Source organism: Erpetoichthys calabaricus, chromosome 3, assembly GCF_900747795.2.
Source record: "Erpetoichthys calabaricus chromosome 3, fErpCal1.3, whole genome shotgun sequence".
Classification (NCBI taxonomy): Eukaryota; Metazoa; Chordata; class Cladistia; order Polypteriformes; family Polypteridae; genus Erpetoichthys; species Erpetoichthys calabaricus.
The window spans coordinates 244,288,525-244,307,367 of record NC_041396.2 but is presented as its reverse complement, the minus strand read 5'-3'; the positions used below and the strand labels follow the sequence as shown (position 1 = coordinate 244,307,367).

Sequence of the window (18,843 nt, the reverse complement as noted above, 5' to 3'; positions counted from 1 at the left end):
TAAAAGGAGCCACTTCACCTCACTCAGGGAGCCAGAGTCAGTAGGAAGAGGGGTGAAGCTTGCCAGAGGTGGAGGTGGAGCTGGAACGAGAAAGAAAGAAAGAAAGAAAGAAAGAAAGAAAGAAAGAAAGAAAGAAAGAAAGAAAGAAAGAAAGAAAGAAAGAAAGAAAGAAAGAAAGAAAGAAAGAAAGAAAGAAAGAAAGAAAGAAAGGTGTTGTATTATTGATGCTGTGCAGTGGGGAACAAAAGTAAAACAGCTTCCACACAGTATTAAAGCTATGCTGTGTGGCCAGACTTATGTCTGCATCTGTGAATGTCTCTGACCAAACGACGTCCTCTAGTGGGCCCTGTGCTCACTGTTCGACACCGAGGGGCTCGACTGGCATTTGCCATAGAATACCAGAATTCCACCACTGATGCCCTGTGCTTTTCATAGATGAGAGCAGATTCACCCTGAGCACAATGTGACAGACGTTAAAGGGTTTGGAGAAGCCATAGAGAACGTTATGCTTCCTGTAACATTGTTCAGCATGACCGGTTTGGTGGTGGGTCAGTGATGGTCTGAGGAGGCATATCCATGGAGGGACACACCAACCTCTACAGGCTAGACAACAGCACCTTGATTGCCATTAGGTATCGGGATGAAATCCTTGCACATTGCACGCCAATGCCCGGCCTCATGTGTTGAGAGTATGCAGGCAGTTCCTGAAGGATGAAGAAATTGATACTATAGACTGGCCCCCATGCTCGCCTGACCTAAATCCAATAGAACACCTCTGGGACATTATGTTTTGGTCCGTCTGATACCACCAGGTTGCACCTCAGTCTGTCCAGGAGCTCAGTGATGCCCTGGTCCAGATCTGGGAGGTGATCCCCCTGGACACCATCTGTCGTCTCATCAGGAGCATGCAAACCCCCAGTATACACACACACACACACGATTTATCAAAAAGTTATACATCTGAAGTGATTGGATTTTTTTTCTAAATGTGCAATGATGTCGTGTTCAAAAACTGTTTTTGCTAGTCTGGTGACGGAGCTCTGATGCTTCTGCTTCCAAAGCCAGTGTCCAATTCAAAGTCAATGCTTATCACTGGGCCATTCACCTGCAATCAGTATCACACAGCATGCTTCTCCAACTGAAGAGTGATTCTCTATCAAGCAAGGCATTGATCACTCTAATAGGTACAAGAAGCAGGGACATGCTCTGTCATTTTATACCTTTGCTACCTTTTCAATTGCACAATGAGCAGTGAAAATGGCTTCAGAGCCTAATAATGAATAAATGATGTATTTTTACAGCTTAGAGAATCAAACGTTGAGCTTTACAACTTTTTGCCTCTAGTCCATACCATATGTACGGAAACCCATATAGCTTATAATTGTAATAAAATGGGCTATTAAAGCAATAACAGTCACTTGGCTTCAAAATCCAGAAGAACATTTTGTGCTTTACAGCAGCAGTAATAGATGATATTCTTTAATTTATGGCTAGTATTACCAAGGCCCTACAGCTACACTAATGAAATCGAGAAGCTAAAATTTACAGCTTTAGCATTTGAAACTGACACCAATAATTATATTTGGTTGCTCGGTAAATGTATTTCTGAATTCTCTTAATGAATTGATTTTCTTAATATTATTATTTTTGAACCTACCTTGCAAATACATGGCTCCACACAAGGATCGGAGTTCAAGCTTCCATGAATGCTGCAGTTGCATGCAATGCAGTTTGGAAAACCAATAAAACCAAAAGCACATCTGTCACAAGTTGCTCCACTGTAGCCATCTTTGCAACCACAGAAACCAGGCTGGAGATCTGTTATAAAAAATAACAGCAGCTCTTTTATGGCAGTGATTCTATGAGAAACTACATGGTTAAGGGTCTTCTTGGATTATGACTGGGAAGAAGTAATTTCTTACTGGGTATAATCATGAGGTGAAAAAAAAATCCACATATCAAAAAGTTTAAACCATAAAGCTGTTACTCATGATTTTCTATACCAAACTAAGCCTCAATGACCAAAACAGCATGTTTGTTTTTTTCAAATGTGTAATTAACTTTCACCCATTTTCACTAATATAGTAAAATAGTTATATTAAATTACTTTACTGAAAATCCTGTTAACATGTTAAAACAAACTGTATGTTAATTTATGTCAGAAGGAAATCAGTTACTGAAACAACTTTTCTATAAATGTCCTAAACAAAATAACATTCTTTTTTAAAACAGATGTTCTCCATCATAATTTATTATCATTTTAAAGTATGAATGTATTTAAAACAAAATGCAATACATCACTTATATTCTGTCACACTTGTAAGCATCAATTTATATAGCACTAAATAAAACAAATGTCAAATAGGAAAATCAAAATTAATTTAAATTGCGTTTGTGTTGTCCATGCAGAAAGTAAGCAACTCTGCTTGCCTGGGTGACTGATCCAGCAATACTGAGACCATACAGTGTGAATATAAAGGAACAATGAACAGTTTCAGACTGTAACCTGCACCCCATAACTGTAATAATCCATAGAATAGAAACATAATATTGTAGCTTAAGCACAAAACATAACTGAAGCTTAACACTGTAGGACAAAGTGGGCATTGGCAATTCTGCTAGACTTTAGTGGCACACCAGGCCTGTTAGGGCTGCAGATTTAGAACATTCCAAACTAAATAACTGCACTCCAGCTTGTACCAGGATTCATCTGATAAGAAAGTGTAAATCAGAGTTGAACTGGGATCTTTTGCGGGGTCTTCTCTGCAAACCTTTTGAGTCATAAGTCGCAAAATGGACTCAAGCAAGAATAAAGGACTATAATTCAAGGAATGATAACTGAGATGGAGAGAAAAACACACCAAGAAAGAAACTCCAATTTTGTAACTGAAAGGGTCTTTAAGCCAATCATATGAGGGCCCAACTCTCTTCATAGACTAGTTACACTCAACCCATCTGAGTAGTATACCAAAGAATACTTTCACTGAACTCCCTGGAGACTGCTTCTGTGAAAACTTCTCTCACTCTCTCTAAAATGACCTTCTAAAATCTTTCATTCAAACTAGAAGATGATGTGTTCCTGCCTTTTTGAGAAACTGAAAGCTGAGATCCAATCTGCCAAGCTAAGCACTGAGCATGTAATAAGCAGCCATTACTTCATGAAGGGAACTTCAGTATCTAAACTCTTGTACCAGAAAGAGTAACATTTTTCCCTATGAAGTTGCACATGGCAGAGCAAAGTGCCTAACCCAGGAAAACACTGCACACCACAGACAAAAGAAACACGCAGCAGAGAGAAAGAGTGCACGCCAACACAAGAAGAATCCTCCACTTAAACACAGAGCAACAACAAAGCAACAACTGCACACAATATCGGACATCACCTTTAAAGACTTGGTATCATAAAACTATTCATCTGTGCCAAGATAAACTGAAACTCTAAATAGCAAGTACACAGCCAGCCACTTCTACATATTTGTCTGTCTAGTCTGTCTGCATCCTATCATATACATCAATATATAGGTAGTTATCATATTTCTATATTCCTTGTGTTTGTCAATAAAGTGTATTATTCCATATCTTTAAAGGAGTGTGCTTGAGTTATCTAATATACTGTAAGTCTAAAGGTTGGAGACTGCCTTGTACAACAGAGAAAAGTAAGGTAAATAAAGTAGGAACCTTATCAAATTATTTTATTAATTACCAGCATTGCCATTGGCAACACTGATAATTAATTAATCAAGTTAAATCGCTCTTTTTTCATAAAGTATTATTTGTATCCCATGGTGGGTAAGTTAAAAATTCATATTCCTTTTCTACAACAGAGACAAGAAACATTTGTGTATCATAAAGATTTTTCCTAATTCTTTATTATTACATTTTAAAATCAACTTTGTTGGATTATGCAATTATTTGACAACAAAAAAACTGCAAAAGTGAACAACTCATCATTGATGACAGTGTATTGTGAAAGGTGTTATAAAGGAAGCAAAGACTCAGGTAAAGATGATGATGAGTGATCACTGTGGCAGACAATGCTACTTCATCTATATGATACCTGTGATATCTGCTAAGTTGGAATATTCATTTTTAATAAAGCACTATGAGCATGATAATGAAGTGTGGGAAATTCTGCCCAATGCTATATAATATTGGAAACTAAAGAGACCAAATGTTCATCTTACTGAAATGTGTACTTGCTTGTTTGCATTAATTGTTATATATAGCTTTATCTATTTTTATGTTTGCAGGATATTTGGGTGACATTTGTAAAGGTTAAATTCAAAGGAGACAACAGAAGGAAATCTTAGCTGTAAGCCATATTGTTTCTGGAATAAGTATCTAGATTAATTAAACAAAAAGATAACATCAGAATAGTTTATGGCTTTATAATTAAATTCACAGGAGTAAATATGTGTTCCTATGATTAAAAAATAACCAAAGCCATAGTCAGGCTATGTTCCTAAAGATCATATCCTCTTTTTCCGTTTTATCCTAAACATCCGTGTAAAAGCATATATAATTGGAAAACTGAAACTGAAAAAGTAAAAACACAAACTTAATTTGTGAATTTATCACTTCAATATCACAAGCGACAGCATAGATGGCAAGTTTGCTTGGCATTGCTTTCCTTAAACAGATACCAGGCAGCCTTAAACTTCAATTAAGGAGGATTTATAAGCAGTTATTAATATATAACTAGTCTTTATATGAATATGGTGTTTTCTTCTCTGTTTAAAAATGTATCTATCCTTCCATTTTCTTTTCTTTTGATCTAAAAGCTTTCTATAATGTTGTCTAATCCTAATCTGACTTTATTTGGACTTATTTTTAGAGAGTTAAAAAATGATACTATATACAGTATAAAGAACTATAGTTTTCTACTGTTTATATGTTTAGTTTATGTATTTTATGTACGTCTGTAGTAGTTTATTTTGTTAAATATTCATTATTATCCTAACCTAATTTTCATTGGCTTTTCTTTTCTTGCAACTATATTTAGACATCTTCTATGGGTATGAACATGTGTTATAGAAGTAAATGTTTTTAATGGTTAAAAGTTGCCCTAGTGAACTTTAATAAAAATAATGGATTTTCTTTTTGTTATGGATTTTTCTAAAGTTGAAAGCACATTAAATGCAGATATCCAAACTGAGAAAAATGTATTTGACTTGAACCTCAAAATTCCATGTTATGATGGATATCCAAGCAGAAAGGGCTTTCACTCATGTGACTTCTTTTATTCAAGACAAACGTGAGGAGTGAGAGAAGGAGGAATTTTTTCATGTCTGCTTAATACAATCACTTTGTAGCAATTCCTTCTTGTGTTTAAATTAGGCATGACCTCTAACAGAAGCAAGTTTTAGTTCATGCCTAGAAAGATTTTCCTACTTGCTACTTAAAAAAATCTCTCCTTTAAAACTAATATTGATTTTAGTTCTGCCTAGTTTCTGATTCTTCTTCCTGTAGTCTTAGCGTTAAGAAATCAATAGCTCATCACTGCGTATAACCATAGGAGAGGTGTAAGAAATACAATGGAAGGAATTAAATGAACACAACAAAATAAGGGGCTAGTGCATTCTTTGCAAATCCATATTCAGAAAGATCTTTGCTCAACTTTTAGCTCATTTATATGAAAGATTGTTAGGCAGCAGGAAAAAATTACCAAAAGGATGTGTACTTTAATACAAAAGGAATGCTAATACCCTATATGACCTACTTTATTATATTGTTATATCTGTTTTACTCATTTCTAAAATCCAAATTTCTCCTCATTATCTCATGTCAACTGTCACTCCTTTACCCAGCATTTAGCTTTGTCACCTTTTTCAGTTTTAGCCGACCTCTAATGAGGAGAACATTTACACTAGCCATTGCAGTTCTCACTCTAGAAACAATACTTAATTGTCATACATACTGAAAATGTAGTAAACAATCTGCATGATAATGTGCTCAGATTTGTATTTGTTGATATTTTCTGAGCAAGAACTAGTTGATGAGACTCAAGGAACAGGCAAAAATTGTGGGCAAAGTTAATATGAGGCCAAATCTCTAAATGAAATAAGAAATCAAGGCCAAATAGTTGTTTAAAAAAAATCAAAGACTGGAAACAAAGCAAAGGTCTGAGGAGCTAAAACTAACAGATCAATGTTCCTTATTAAAAAAGAAGCATGTGGCAAATGTAAAAAAATGTAAGAAAAGTCAATAAGCATAGCAATGATAAACAACTTGGTGTGTCAGACACATGCGCATAAAGGGTATTCAAGCACGATAGCACCTTGGGAAAAGAAGGATGCTGTTGCTAAGAACCTTGTCTTTCCATCTGCATCCCCATAAGCCTGAAGTACAGTAAGAGGATGCCAGACCATACCCCACAATCCTGCCAAGCCCCAACCCTTTTGGTCTTCTAAAAATATAAAGAGCCTTCTGATAAAGTCGGTGCCTTTCATTTGGACTCAAGACAGGAAGTCTTTCAGACACAGTTTATTATTGAGCTTTATTACAGGTTGATTTTAGCCATGTATTAAGCCTTCTAATCTTCTCAGTTCTTCCTGGCCTGGCACATGGCACAGGCAGAAGCTCAGAGAAAACTGCTTTGTCAGTTGTGCTCCTCTGCCTGGCACCTAATTCTTTAAATTTAGATTGCAGAACTGATAGCCAGCTCTTATGCATGTCATTTGTCCCAACATGGACAATGGCTACTGGATCCACGCCTGCTCCAGCCAAACGGCAATCCACCCTTCCAGGGAGGTCGTCTATATTTGTATTTGGAAGGCAAGGCACTGTACAAAATTCTCTGTCTGTGGAGCGAACCTATGTCTCAATATAGTTAACAATGGAATGTCACTTTTCTGTTTCTGGGAACTGGATTTGAGGTAAACCGTTGGGACTCCCATTTCCTACCTTTCACATCAGCATTATCAGAAAAACTGTTCAGTTTCACAGGGTCCTGAGAAAAACTGAAAAATTCAGACTCTGGGGTTGATGCCGCTGGACAGTGTGCACCTATTGCCTTACACTGATGTCTAACTGTGACCCACATATTTTTTTGGTTTATATGGAGTCTCCTTACGTGCTACTTTGGTGTAGCAATCTCTCTTTAATGGGTGATGCATCAGTTCTTTAATACAGCACAAGGTCTCCACTTCCTCCTTAAATTCAGTGACCCTGAGGTTGAAATGCTGGATCAGCTAGTATCTCCCACAGATGTAAGAATACTTGAAGCAGACTTCAGCAAAGTCAGCTTTCATAAAACCCAACATTATACAGGACTTGCATTTTACTGTCCTAATGATTAAAATTGTTTGGGTGAAAGTTAAGCCCTTTTAAAACTGCATATATTTTAATTACATAGTTTAACAAACTACAGTACCTACTGGTGATGTCTAAGCCCTTCTACTAGATGCTTATGTGGTTCTCTCTATTAAATGCTTTAGACATTCTACTGCTGTATCTCTTTAAGCTGCCTGCTGAAAGACTTTTTATTACTTAGTAGACTTTCCCTTAAGCCTGTTTGTTTCCTTAAGAGACTCTCTCTTTGCCACTTCCTTTATTCAACCCATTGCAATTATACATACTATAATGCCTTTTTCCTAGCACCAATGCCTGCCAACATGCTCTTAAAATACCCGCGTTAACTAGCAATCTTTTACTTCCTTATTTAATGGGAAACCCACTCACTTATTTACTTTTAAGAGATAGGAATCTTACTGTCAACAGCTAAAATATATTACCTGCCACCTCTGCTGAGACATGAATACCACAAACACACTCATATTTGTCTTTGCTCCTGGGTACTTGGGGAAAAAAAACAGCAAAAACCCTACGAAAGGGAAAAAAGCTAGAAAAAGATCTACTCAAAACCCTTTGTGCAGGTTTCACACACAGATGAATTATTGCAACACTCACTAAAATCCACCAGCAAGGATGGTTTTAGCACGCAGCACATGCTCTATAAGTCCTAGAACTTTTTCAACACTGTACAATATAAACTTAACTCAAAATCATTTGAGGAATTTACGTAATTTTATGTTACAACCAAATTACAATTACAATTGATTACATCTTGCCTGAAGAAGGGGCCTGAGTTGCCTCAAAAGCTTGCATATTGTAATCTTTCTAGTTAGCCAATAAAAGGTGTCATTTTGCTTGGCTTTTCTCTACAACCAAATATAACAAATTGTACTGTAAAATAAGATGTACAGATAATATACATATAAATTAAACAGTTTACCTCCTTCAGTTTTAGTTGTGTCTTTTATACACACATTATTCAGTGAGCCAGCTGGGTGACATTCACAGGGAACGCAGGGGTTAGGTACATCAGGGAAGATCTGAAAGGTAAATTGTACATTCTTAACTTCAAGAGTGCATTAAATGGCTAATGGATAATAATTCAAGCATTCAGTACAAAAGAAACATTGTAGATGACACTAATGTTAAAACATAACATTGACAGATCTTACCTTACTTGGCCTGAAGAAGCTATCAATACAAGTCTCACAATTAATTCCGGCCGTGTTGTTGGCACACTTGACACACACACCACCACCGTCAAATTTTCCCAGGATGTTTAGGCTTAAGTTGTTGTCTGCTACTGTCTGATTATAGTAGCACTCTTCAGATTTCCCATGACAATTACATTCTGAAAAGTTATAAAATGAACACACATGCATTTTTTGAATATATTGGAGAAAACACATAAAATATTATTTCATTTATATATACTGTATTTATACAATAGGGGGCTCTGCCCTCTGCACACTTAGCTCGCCCACTCCCAGGTTTGTTTTACTGGATATACAATTTAAAGAGATTGTTATTTTCATGGGAATTGTTACATATGCATTATTTTCACATTTACTTTAAAATTTTTGTAAAAACAATATTTGGAATTAACTTCGCATTGAAGATCACATTGAATTTTGATTCTGTGTTTGGACTTTCATCGTGACAACGCAACGTATAACTGCCTGTAAGTGAATATCGTTTCTTTCTCTCTAATAATTAAAACGACTGTCTAGAATGTTTGTCTATGCTCTTTCTTCTTCGCTTTGTCATTGACGTGTCATCTAGAAAGTATAAAATTATTGTCCTGATAAAATTCATAAGAGCTGAGTGTGCAGGAAGTGTGTCTGACAAAAGCATTCACACGACTGAGGTTAGATGACCGTGGTCTTGTTTGAAAATAGTTGTAAGTAGGGCATGACTTGAAAGAATCTCATGTTAAAAGTCTCTGTCTCACGGGACTTCATACCGCAACAATGTTTTTGGAATCTTTTAATTCTCGCTGGCAACACGAATTAGACAATCTACAAGTCCATGACTTAAAGTTTAAATCCGAACAATATATTCGATCTCTTTTCGCTGTTCTGTTATTTCACTGAGTAATATTTTCCGTTTGTTTGTGCTAATGCGATCTTTCCTATCCTTTTTTTGAGACTTTGGAATTTGTGTACTTCCATTATCTCTAACCTGCTGTGCACATGTACCGCGCCAACATTTTTTAATTCTTTACAACGTTCTACTGTGTCATCTACTCTTTGTCCTTTATTTCCAGCCCAGTGCGTGGTTTAATCTCTTTCTTGCGGGATGTATAACGCTGCTCACATTGTGAAGGGGTGGGCTGAACGCACACTAAGGAGATTTGGTCGGATCAGCTGCTGTCTTGCTGCTGCTGCTGGTGAGCTGCGTGTTCTGCTTGTCACGCTGCGCATCGATCATTTAATAGCCTGTACAGTAGTTGTCCTTTTGTCTCACTGCCTTGTCTCGCGTGACGTCCAAGTGTCTTCATCTCCCTCATCTCTCTATTCTAAGATTTTTTTTTTAATAATAGATAGATATACTGTATATACTTATACACACACATACACACACAAATCAAAGTATACATTTTTAAATCCCCTTCAACACTAATTTACTAATTCGTAGGCCCAGGGTTATAAGTTTTAAGCACAGGTGACAGTGGTAGCTGAGGACTTATAGGGAAGGTCATTTTTACACTTTGGGCGTTAATTTATTGCCAGTCGGTTTCCCGTGAGTCTAGCACAGGGCTGTCAAGCTTAGATCTTTGAGGGTTGCTGTACCAGAAGGATTCCATTCCATCCAATTTCTTAATTAGTTCTGTTAATAAAATGTCCACCTCACCTCTGTGTCTGGAGTCTCAGAAATTACTAACATTCTGTTAAGTTCAGATAAATGAGCTAATCTGTCACAATAGCGATCTACAGTATGTGTTCATCAAAGTAATTGAATAAGATATTAAGAGAAGGTGAGAAAAGAAACAGAGAAAAATACAGTGACCCAGTGATTACAAGCATTCTCCTTCTTCTGGTAAAATATTATGGATAATCATTATTATGATTCCCTCCTCCCAATCCATCCCTTCACTGCACTTTCCAATCTGCTGAATTATCACTTAAGATATTTAAGAAGATGAAGCCTTTTCCAGTAAAGCAGTAGAGAAACCAACCCCAGACAAACTGAAATTATATCACAGGGTCCTGTTTATTGCCCAAAGCCTAGCATTTACTGAAACTTTCAAATTCAGAGTTTTCAATCCACCTAAGTTGCACATCTTTGGATGGAGGAGGAAAAGTAGAACACCTAGTGAAAAAACTATATGAACATGGGGAGAACATGCACTATCCTCTCAAACAACAGAGAGTTTAAGTGTGAACCCTATTCATCCTGCTATTGAGGATTACAGGAGAAACATGCTAGGCTAGACCACTGTGTCATTACAAAGCACTACAAAAGGCTGCTCTTCATTTTGGTTTGTTTAGTACATTTTGCAAAGTAAGTACTACACCAAGGTGCTGAAAAGACAGAGGAGTGCAATTAATAAGCATCCTTAAAATTTCAAATTTAACTCTTGCATCAGTGGGCTTAGCAGTCAACTGTCAAATGCAACCCAGATTAGTATCAGTCTGAGATTATGAGTGAGAAAGTCTTATGTTGGTCTGGCATTCTGTCCTAGTCCATGCCATTCCTACCAGAATAGGTTCCAGGTGCAAATGTCCATAACCATTTTTTAAAATTTGATGCCAGTAATTTTTAAAATATTGTTGACTAATGTGCTTATTTTAAAATTCATTAAAAATGAAAATGTCAGTTTCTTAAATGAAGGTAATTTAGCACTATTTCAGAACCATAATAAAGAATACCTAAATGGAATCAGGTAGTTTAATTAATATCAGATGTCAAAACACACCATTTCTGAAGCACAGAAGTTTGTCTCAAATGCAGTACTTACTTTCACATACATGTCTGGTAAGAAAAGTACCCGCCATCCAAGGTTTTTGATTGAATCCTGGACAACAGCGATCACACCTTTCTCCGCAGGTGTTGTGTTGACATTCACAAGTAAATTTCTTCAAACATACAAAAAAGAAAAATTGTGATTACATGCTGTATGGTTTTGATGATAACAATGTTTTCTAAAATGTCTCCAAAGAAGTCACTATCTTAAGATTGTTAAATTTCTAATTGATGCAATTAATATTAATCGTGTTACTATTATATTTTAATGCACAATTAAAATATGTTGCACTTTAAATGTTTAGCAAGATGTTTTATAAACACTAACCTTCGTTAAATAGTTCAAAGGGCAAGCTTTTGCATGTCCATAGCAGATGCACATGCCGCCAACTGAAATATCTTTGATTGAATAGTAATACTATTAAAAACATAAAAGAAAACAATTAGTTTGATAATAATGCAATCTGTAAAAAACAACACATGAATTTCAGGTTTATATACAATTATACAATTATAAAATATACAATTATAATATGAGGGATGTTCAAAATGTTTCCACACTTTTATATTTTCGTTGGAAATGGTGAATGCAGGAGGAGCAATAACTGGGCATTAAAAAGTTGGTAAGATGCTGGGAAAATTGCATCATAAATGAAGTTGACTATGTAGAAAAGTAATGTAATTTGTTTTTGAAATTCTTAATAAATAGAGTTTAAAAAAATGCGGAAACTTATTGAACGTCCCTTGTACAGTCAGCTTTAAAAGCTCAGTACTGGATAGTACAGTATATTTTTCTATAGTATTTTTATATACTTTTGTACAGTTAAAGGATTTTCCAAGCACAGTACTATAGTATGATTCCAATGACTATTACAAATTAACATTTAGAGATATCTCAAAATGAATTTCAGATATCTGAAAATTTAATTTACTTTTTAAGATATGTGAAATCTCATTTTGTGATATCTTAAAATAATTTCCTTTACATTTTAAGATATCTACAATAAAATTTGAGATGTCTCAAATGCATTTCAAGACATCAATAACTATATGTGCATTTCAAGATATCTCAAATGAATTTTTAGATATGGTAAATTAACTTTGCATGCATTTTAAGATATATTTAATGTATTTGAAGATATCTTAAAATCACTTCCTGTAAAACTGCCTGTTCTTTCAACAGGCCTTTCTGTCTATTTTAAGATATCTTGAAATGTATTTGAGATATCTTAAAATGAGCAGGACGTGATTTAGAGATTTCTTGAAATGTAATATCTGAAAATACACAGGATTCTTTATTTGAGATATCTGGATATCTTCAATTCAGGTTGACAAATCTAAAATGCATTTTCAATTACTGTATCTTAAAATGTATTTTGAGATATCTCTAAATGTTAATTTGGCTTGCCATAAATGTCTTTATTACCATTATCATCAACAATTTAAAATCTATTTTCCAGGTTTAGCTAGATAAGCTGGTTGCTTTCTAAATTTTTTTACTCCACTCTTTTCAGTCCTGGGTATTCCTTTGAGTGACACCCCACCCATTTACTGTACATGTCATTCAACAATACTGTACTGCACATCCAATCAAGTTTTCTTGCCCCCCCCCCCAAGAATCTCATCCCGTCCTCCTCCATCTTTAAATACCTTTTCACCCTGTCATCTTCTTCCTTTTGCTCCACAATCCCCTCACCATAATATCTACTACCTTCAAACAAAGTTTTCTCTCAGGTCAGCATTCATGTTCCTCTCAAAAGACTCTTCACATAGCCACCTGATCATTTTCATCTCCACATTTCCAGCTTTATTCATTTTCCACCATCATCAGCTAAGTCTCACTCCCATATAGCATACATCTATTTAGATGGCTTTTATAAATTATCTCTTCAAGACCTCACAATGGAGTACACCTCCTGAATTTCCTCCATACCCCTCTCACCCTTACTATGACTACTCTGCCCTCACTTTTGTCTGTACTCAACATGTCACTTAGCCAATCTTCCCTATTTTCTCCAAAACAGCTCTGTTGCCGACACAATTTCTATAACAGCATCCTGCACCCTTCTCAAAACATTTACTAAAAATAAACCTCACATTTGCCTGCAAACTGACTTTTACAATAATACACCTTTTATGCACCCACTGACAATAACCTAACATTGGATTGAGTTTCTCTTAACTGTATGTATCCTTCCTTTCCATTCCTTTCCTCCTGTACCTTTGCCTCCATCCATCACTTTAGTTTTTCCTGCTTTACCTTGAGATCTTTCACTTTCAGTAGCTTTCTATTTCAGTATCTTTTCCATCAATTCTGCTTCACTTTCTGCCATCATTATGAGATCCCTGGCATACAAGAGCTTACATGACAATTGTTTATGTCCTTCTCTGGTCATCATCTCCATCACTATCACAGAAAGAAGTTGACTCAAACGGATCCCCACTTTAGTCAAACTTTCTTCTCAATTCCTCTGCCAATCTTCAATTTTGGGAAAATGATTGCGTATAACGTAATTACAGTCAGTGATCTCAATGCGATATGACATTTGTGTCAGCTGTAGGGTTACAATCTCTCCCTCCATCCTCAAGCTAGCCCTACCAACCTTTCCCCCCATTCCCCAGTATGTAAGAATAAAAGTCATTTATTGAGATCCTGAGTTATGCAGCTTGAAATACAACTAAGAAACAGTGCTAGGCAGGTTGAAATGATGGTGTAACTGGAAGAGATTAAGTTTCTGACCCCAAATTGCACTAAATAATTCCGGAGATATGCTATGGTAGAAAAAGTGAGGGAAATACTTGGTTATAGAAAAATCAAGTGTTTTGGAAGAATGCAAAGGCAAAGACCAAAACTGTTAGGCTCTACTTTGGTAGGACAAACATTTAATGTCCATAAATGTCTAGCATTTTATAATGACAATGACTGTGTTAAGCTTCATTTACATTGAGAGGTTCATTTTTAACTTTTTGTTTCCAAAGACTCATATCCTGATACACAGAAAAACAGACAGAAATAGACACACACTCGCATGCAGAAATCACTGTAAAGTCAACTTATGTTCAAGGATGCCAAAAATAAGTACAGTAATCCCTCCTCCATCGCAGGGGTTGCGTTCCAGAGCCAACCGCGAAATAAGAAAATCCGCGAAGTAGAAACCATATGTTTATATGGTTATTTTTATATTGTCATGCTTGGGTCACAGATTTGCGCAGAAACACAGGAGGTTGTAGAGAGACAGGAACGTTATTCAAACACTGCAAACAAACATTTGTCTCTTTTTCAAAAGTTTAAACTGTGCTCCATGACAAGACAGAGATGACAGTTCCGTCTCACAATTAAAAGAATGCAAACATATCTTCCTCTTCAAAGGAGCAAACAAATCAATAGGGCTGTTTGGCTTTTAAGTATGCGAAGCACCGCGGCACAAAGCTGTTGAAGGTGGCAGCTCACACCCCCTCCGTCAGGAGCAGAGAGAGAGAGAGAGAGAGAGAGAGACAGATAAAAAAAATCAATACGTGCCCTTTGAGCTTTTAAGTACGCGAAGCACCGTGCAACATGTCGCTTCACGAAGCAGCTGCACAGAAGGTAGCCAACGTGAAGATAATCTTTCAGCATTTTTAGACGAGCGTCCGTATCGTCTAGGTGTTCGAACAGCCCCCCTGCTCACACCCCCTACGTCAGGATCAGAGAAAGTCAGCGCAAGAGAGACAGAGAAAAGTAAGCTGGGTAGCTTCTCAGCCATTTGCCAATAGCGTCCCTTGTATGAAATCAACTGGGCAAACCAACTGAGGAAGCATGTACCAGAAATTAAAAGACCCATTGTCCGCAGAAATCCGCGAACCAGCAAAAAATCCACGATATATATTTAAATATGCTTACATATAAAATCCGCGATAGAGTGAAGCCGCGAAAGGCAAAGCGCAATATAGCGAGGGATCACTGTAAATCTATTGGTAACTTAAAGGCAAAAGTTTCAGGCTATCTCAACATTTTACACTGAATAATTCAGGGAAATTAAAAACTCTGAATTAGTCTAAGACGACCGATTTTGGAATTTTCATAAGAAATGTCATGGTTTGTTTCATGAGGTAGAAGTACAAAATAAACAAGAAAAATTACTTCAAATATTTTAAATATTAAAATGTGGGGTTCAATTTAAATTTTAAAAGTTAAAATATTTTCAATTGTAAAGGACTTTTGTCACTTTCATCCAATGATAGAAGTCCATAGAAGACAAGATCCCTAATAAAGGACCAAAAATCAAAATCAGATCATCATAGTTGTAATCACTGACCTTGAAATAGTTCAAAGATGCTACCCCACATGCTTACGTTTGAAATTTGTCATTCTGGGAGTGGCTCTTAGAGGGCTAGAACCACCATTAAAGTATCAAATATCAAAAATATGACCTTATGCGTGATCAGCATCCTTAAACAAAACCCCACATGTCTATAATAATGATCAGCATTTTTTTTAAAGTTTTGAGAATAAGAGTAACTTCATCCCCTCATATCCCATTAGGGGTGAACTCCTAGGATAAGCCTGCACAACTTCAAGTCTGTCATATCATTTTTGGTGAAGACACCAATTTGTTTACCCATTATTATAAGGGTGTAATTTTCTATACAAAATATGGACCAAAATGGGCTAAAAATTAGCTCTAGGGGGTGAAAAATAAGGAGGAACCCTAGAAAGCTCCTTGTCTTGAATAACTAGACATCAAGACGTGTTAAGTGATAAATGGGACTGTATGTGAGGGTTTTTGTTGTACAGGTGAGTCAGGAGGCGCTGGACAAAAAAAAAATAACTGAAGTGATTTTAAAACATTTATAAGTAATTCTTATGAAGTCTATGCAGTCCTTTAAAAGTTTGTGTAATTTTACAAAACGACTATGTGGTGAAACTGAATATAATGGTAAACAATTTATACCTTCAACATGCTAGAGATGTAAAGCAGAGGTACATTTAGTTTTGCCAGATTTGGCAAGCTGCAAATGGGTCACAGTCCTTAAAAAGCCTACACAAACATCCTTACTCACTTAATTTGTCACCATATGGAGGAGGATCTAGGAGCGGTACTGGTCTTCACTTTCTACATTCATACAGTGTCAAAAATGATAATGAAAGCTAATGTGATTTTTAGATTACATGGACCAAAGTGTGGAGCACAAATCCAGACAGGTTATACTGTACCTAAGCCGTATAACACACTAGTGGGGCTTCATATGAAATACTATGTGCAGTTTGGTCTCCATATTCCAAAGGAGATTACAGAAAGTCCAGAGAAGAACAAGTAGGTCGATTCCTCGACTGAGAAAAAGAATGAAGGAAATCTTGAAGAAGTTGAACCTTCTTAGTTTAAGAAATTTGAGCATTAAGAGGTGACACTGCTGAAGTGTTTAAAATTATGAAGGTATTTAAACCTTTGGATTCTAGGTATTACTTGACAATTAATTCTTCAACAAGAGCACAGAGTCACAGTTGGAAACTTGTTGGAAACGCAAACTTAAAGTTTTTATTCACACACAAGAAAAACACATACTGTACATATAGAATAAATTACAAATTAATATGATACAGCATAGTACTTAAGGTTATCTTCAAACATCAATTCAAGGTTATTAAAGGCAAATAATGTGAACAGGATTGGTCAGACTGCTTTCTTCTTAAATTCCCTGCATTTACGTAGTATTTGTTATTTTAATTGACATATGGAAAGGTTTGTTTGGATTTTCAATTTAGAACAGGGACAATATTATACTTATTATAACTAATTTATGTTAAAATGGGTGGTGCATGTGGTATAGAGGTTGGGAAAAGCATTTATGATATTTTAAGAAAAAAACAAAAACAAGACCAAAGATCAGCAGATTTGCTTAAACTCAATTTTTCCAAATAATGTTTTGCAAATATCCTGAATTTATGAGAACCTGTTCAATCCTGCAGCTATAGGGGAGATATGATTGATAGAGACAGGAACTGACCTGGGTCAAGATACAGTGAATCACAAAAATAGTGCTGAACAATTAGGACAGAAGATGTAATGAGATTCATCAACCTGTGACTCTGAGAGTTCCATAGACTGCAAGTATTAAGCATAGGTATCTTTACACCTATGCAGGCTCTCTCCTGTATTGTTTGTGCAAATCCATGTGTGAACATGTTGAATGGGGCATTTTGTACAGCTAGTACTCCTGCTCTTTTATTAGAATACAAAAATTAAGCTATAATGCTCTCAAGAAAGGATTTTTTAAATTCTTTTAATTAAATAGCTGTATCTACTTAGTTTTTTCATTCTAAGTGTTTATTTAACTGAAGCAACCTCACAGGAATAAATGGTAACAACTGAATTTAAATATAACATATAAAATCTTAACTGTTTTAGTTGTGTCTTCAAGGATGTGTTCTAGTTCCAAATGTATTATTCTGTGTTTATACTGTAACAAGGTAGATGGGTTTACTAACGTTCACATTTAGAACCTAATTGAATCAAATGTGTTTAATACAGATTATCTGCAAGTGCAGACACAAATAGTTTCTTATCTTTCACGTCTTCAAAACAACCTTCAAGAACTAAGGGTCCAAAACAAACTACAGAAATGTAAATTCATTGGGTTTTTAATCTGAGTAAATTATTTATGTGGATGCAGGTGGTTTCACCTCATCCAAAGTTGGATACTGCTTTGTGTGTAGTGCTAAAAGGAAAGGCAGACCTGGAGCACATAGTTGGCTAGATGGGTTTTGTCTGTATGTGTTTCAGGACATTATGTATCACTTTTCAAAATATGATTTTAAAAGCAGGCTCTCTCATAACAATTTCATGTGTATGCTTGAGGCCATGAAGTACCTCAAGCTGTAGATTATTCATTATGTGGAGTCCATCATTTTGATTGCTGGACATGGTCAGAGTACTTATTATAAGGTATAAACAGCTAGAAAAGAAAACACTGAAAATGTAAAATAAAGCAACACATTTTAGGTTTAAATCCATATACTCTTCCATTACTAACAAGGACGGTATGCCTCACATTTAATTTTATATTTCTTTCCTAAAAAAGTCTTACACTCAGAGCTGAATTCTATTCAATTTCAGTCTTCACATAAAAAGGCTTTTGCAATATAAAATTCTAAAATATAAAATATGAACTCTATATATAGAAGCGTGTGAAAATGGGTACACACATATAGTTCAGATGTAATCCACATCAGCAAGAAAATCTTTAATCCAGGTCATCTGGAAATACTGTGCTTTATTATTTTTGTCACAGAAATGTGTGTCAGACATTTCAATGGTGTGTCTTATTTATCCTGAGTCAGTGATTCTCCAGAAAGCATCATATATCTTACCCGTCGAGTAACAATGGGGTCAACATCTCGGGGATCATTGTAAGCTAAGGTCATTAAATCTGCATTTAGTGTTCTGATCCTCTGAAACTGAAGACGAATATACCGGGCAGAAGTGAAGTTCAGCAATATGAGAGATGGATCATCAGCTGTGGGTCTTCCATTAATAAGAGATGTGTGAATCTAAAAAATAGAAGATAAACTAAAATATTCGTACTTAATTTCACTTCACACATCAA

General features: G+C 35.8%; 1 protein-coding gene across 1 annotated transcript in view; it reads right to left on the bottom strand.

Moving 5' to 3' along the window:
* Window positions 1–18,843, bottom strand: part of lama2 (laminin, alpha 2) — an 820,770-nt gene that overhangs the window by 478,616 nt on the left and 323,311 nt on the right. The window contains 6 exon segments of the mRNA XM_051924216.1: window positions 1,658–1,818; window positions 8,234–8,333; window positions 8,466–8,644; window positions 11,255–11,372; window positions 11,588–11,677; window positions 18,608–18,787. Coding sequence (XP_051780176.1) covers window positions 1,658–1,818; window positions 8,234–8,333; window positions 8,466–8,644; window positions 11,255–11,372; window positions 11,588–11,677; window positions 18,608–18,787 — 828 coding nt within the window.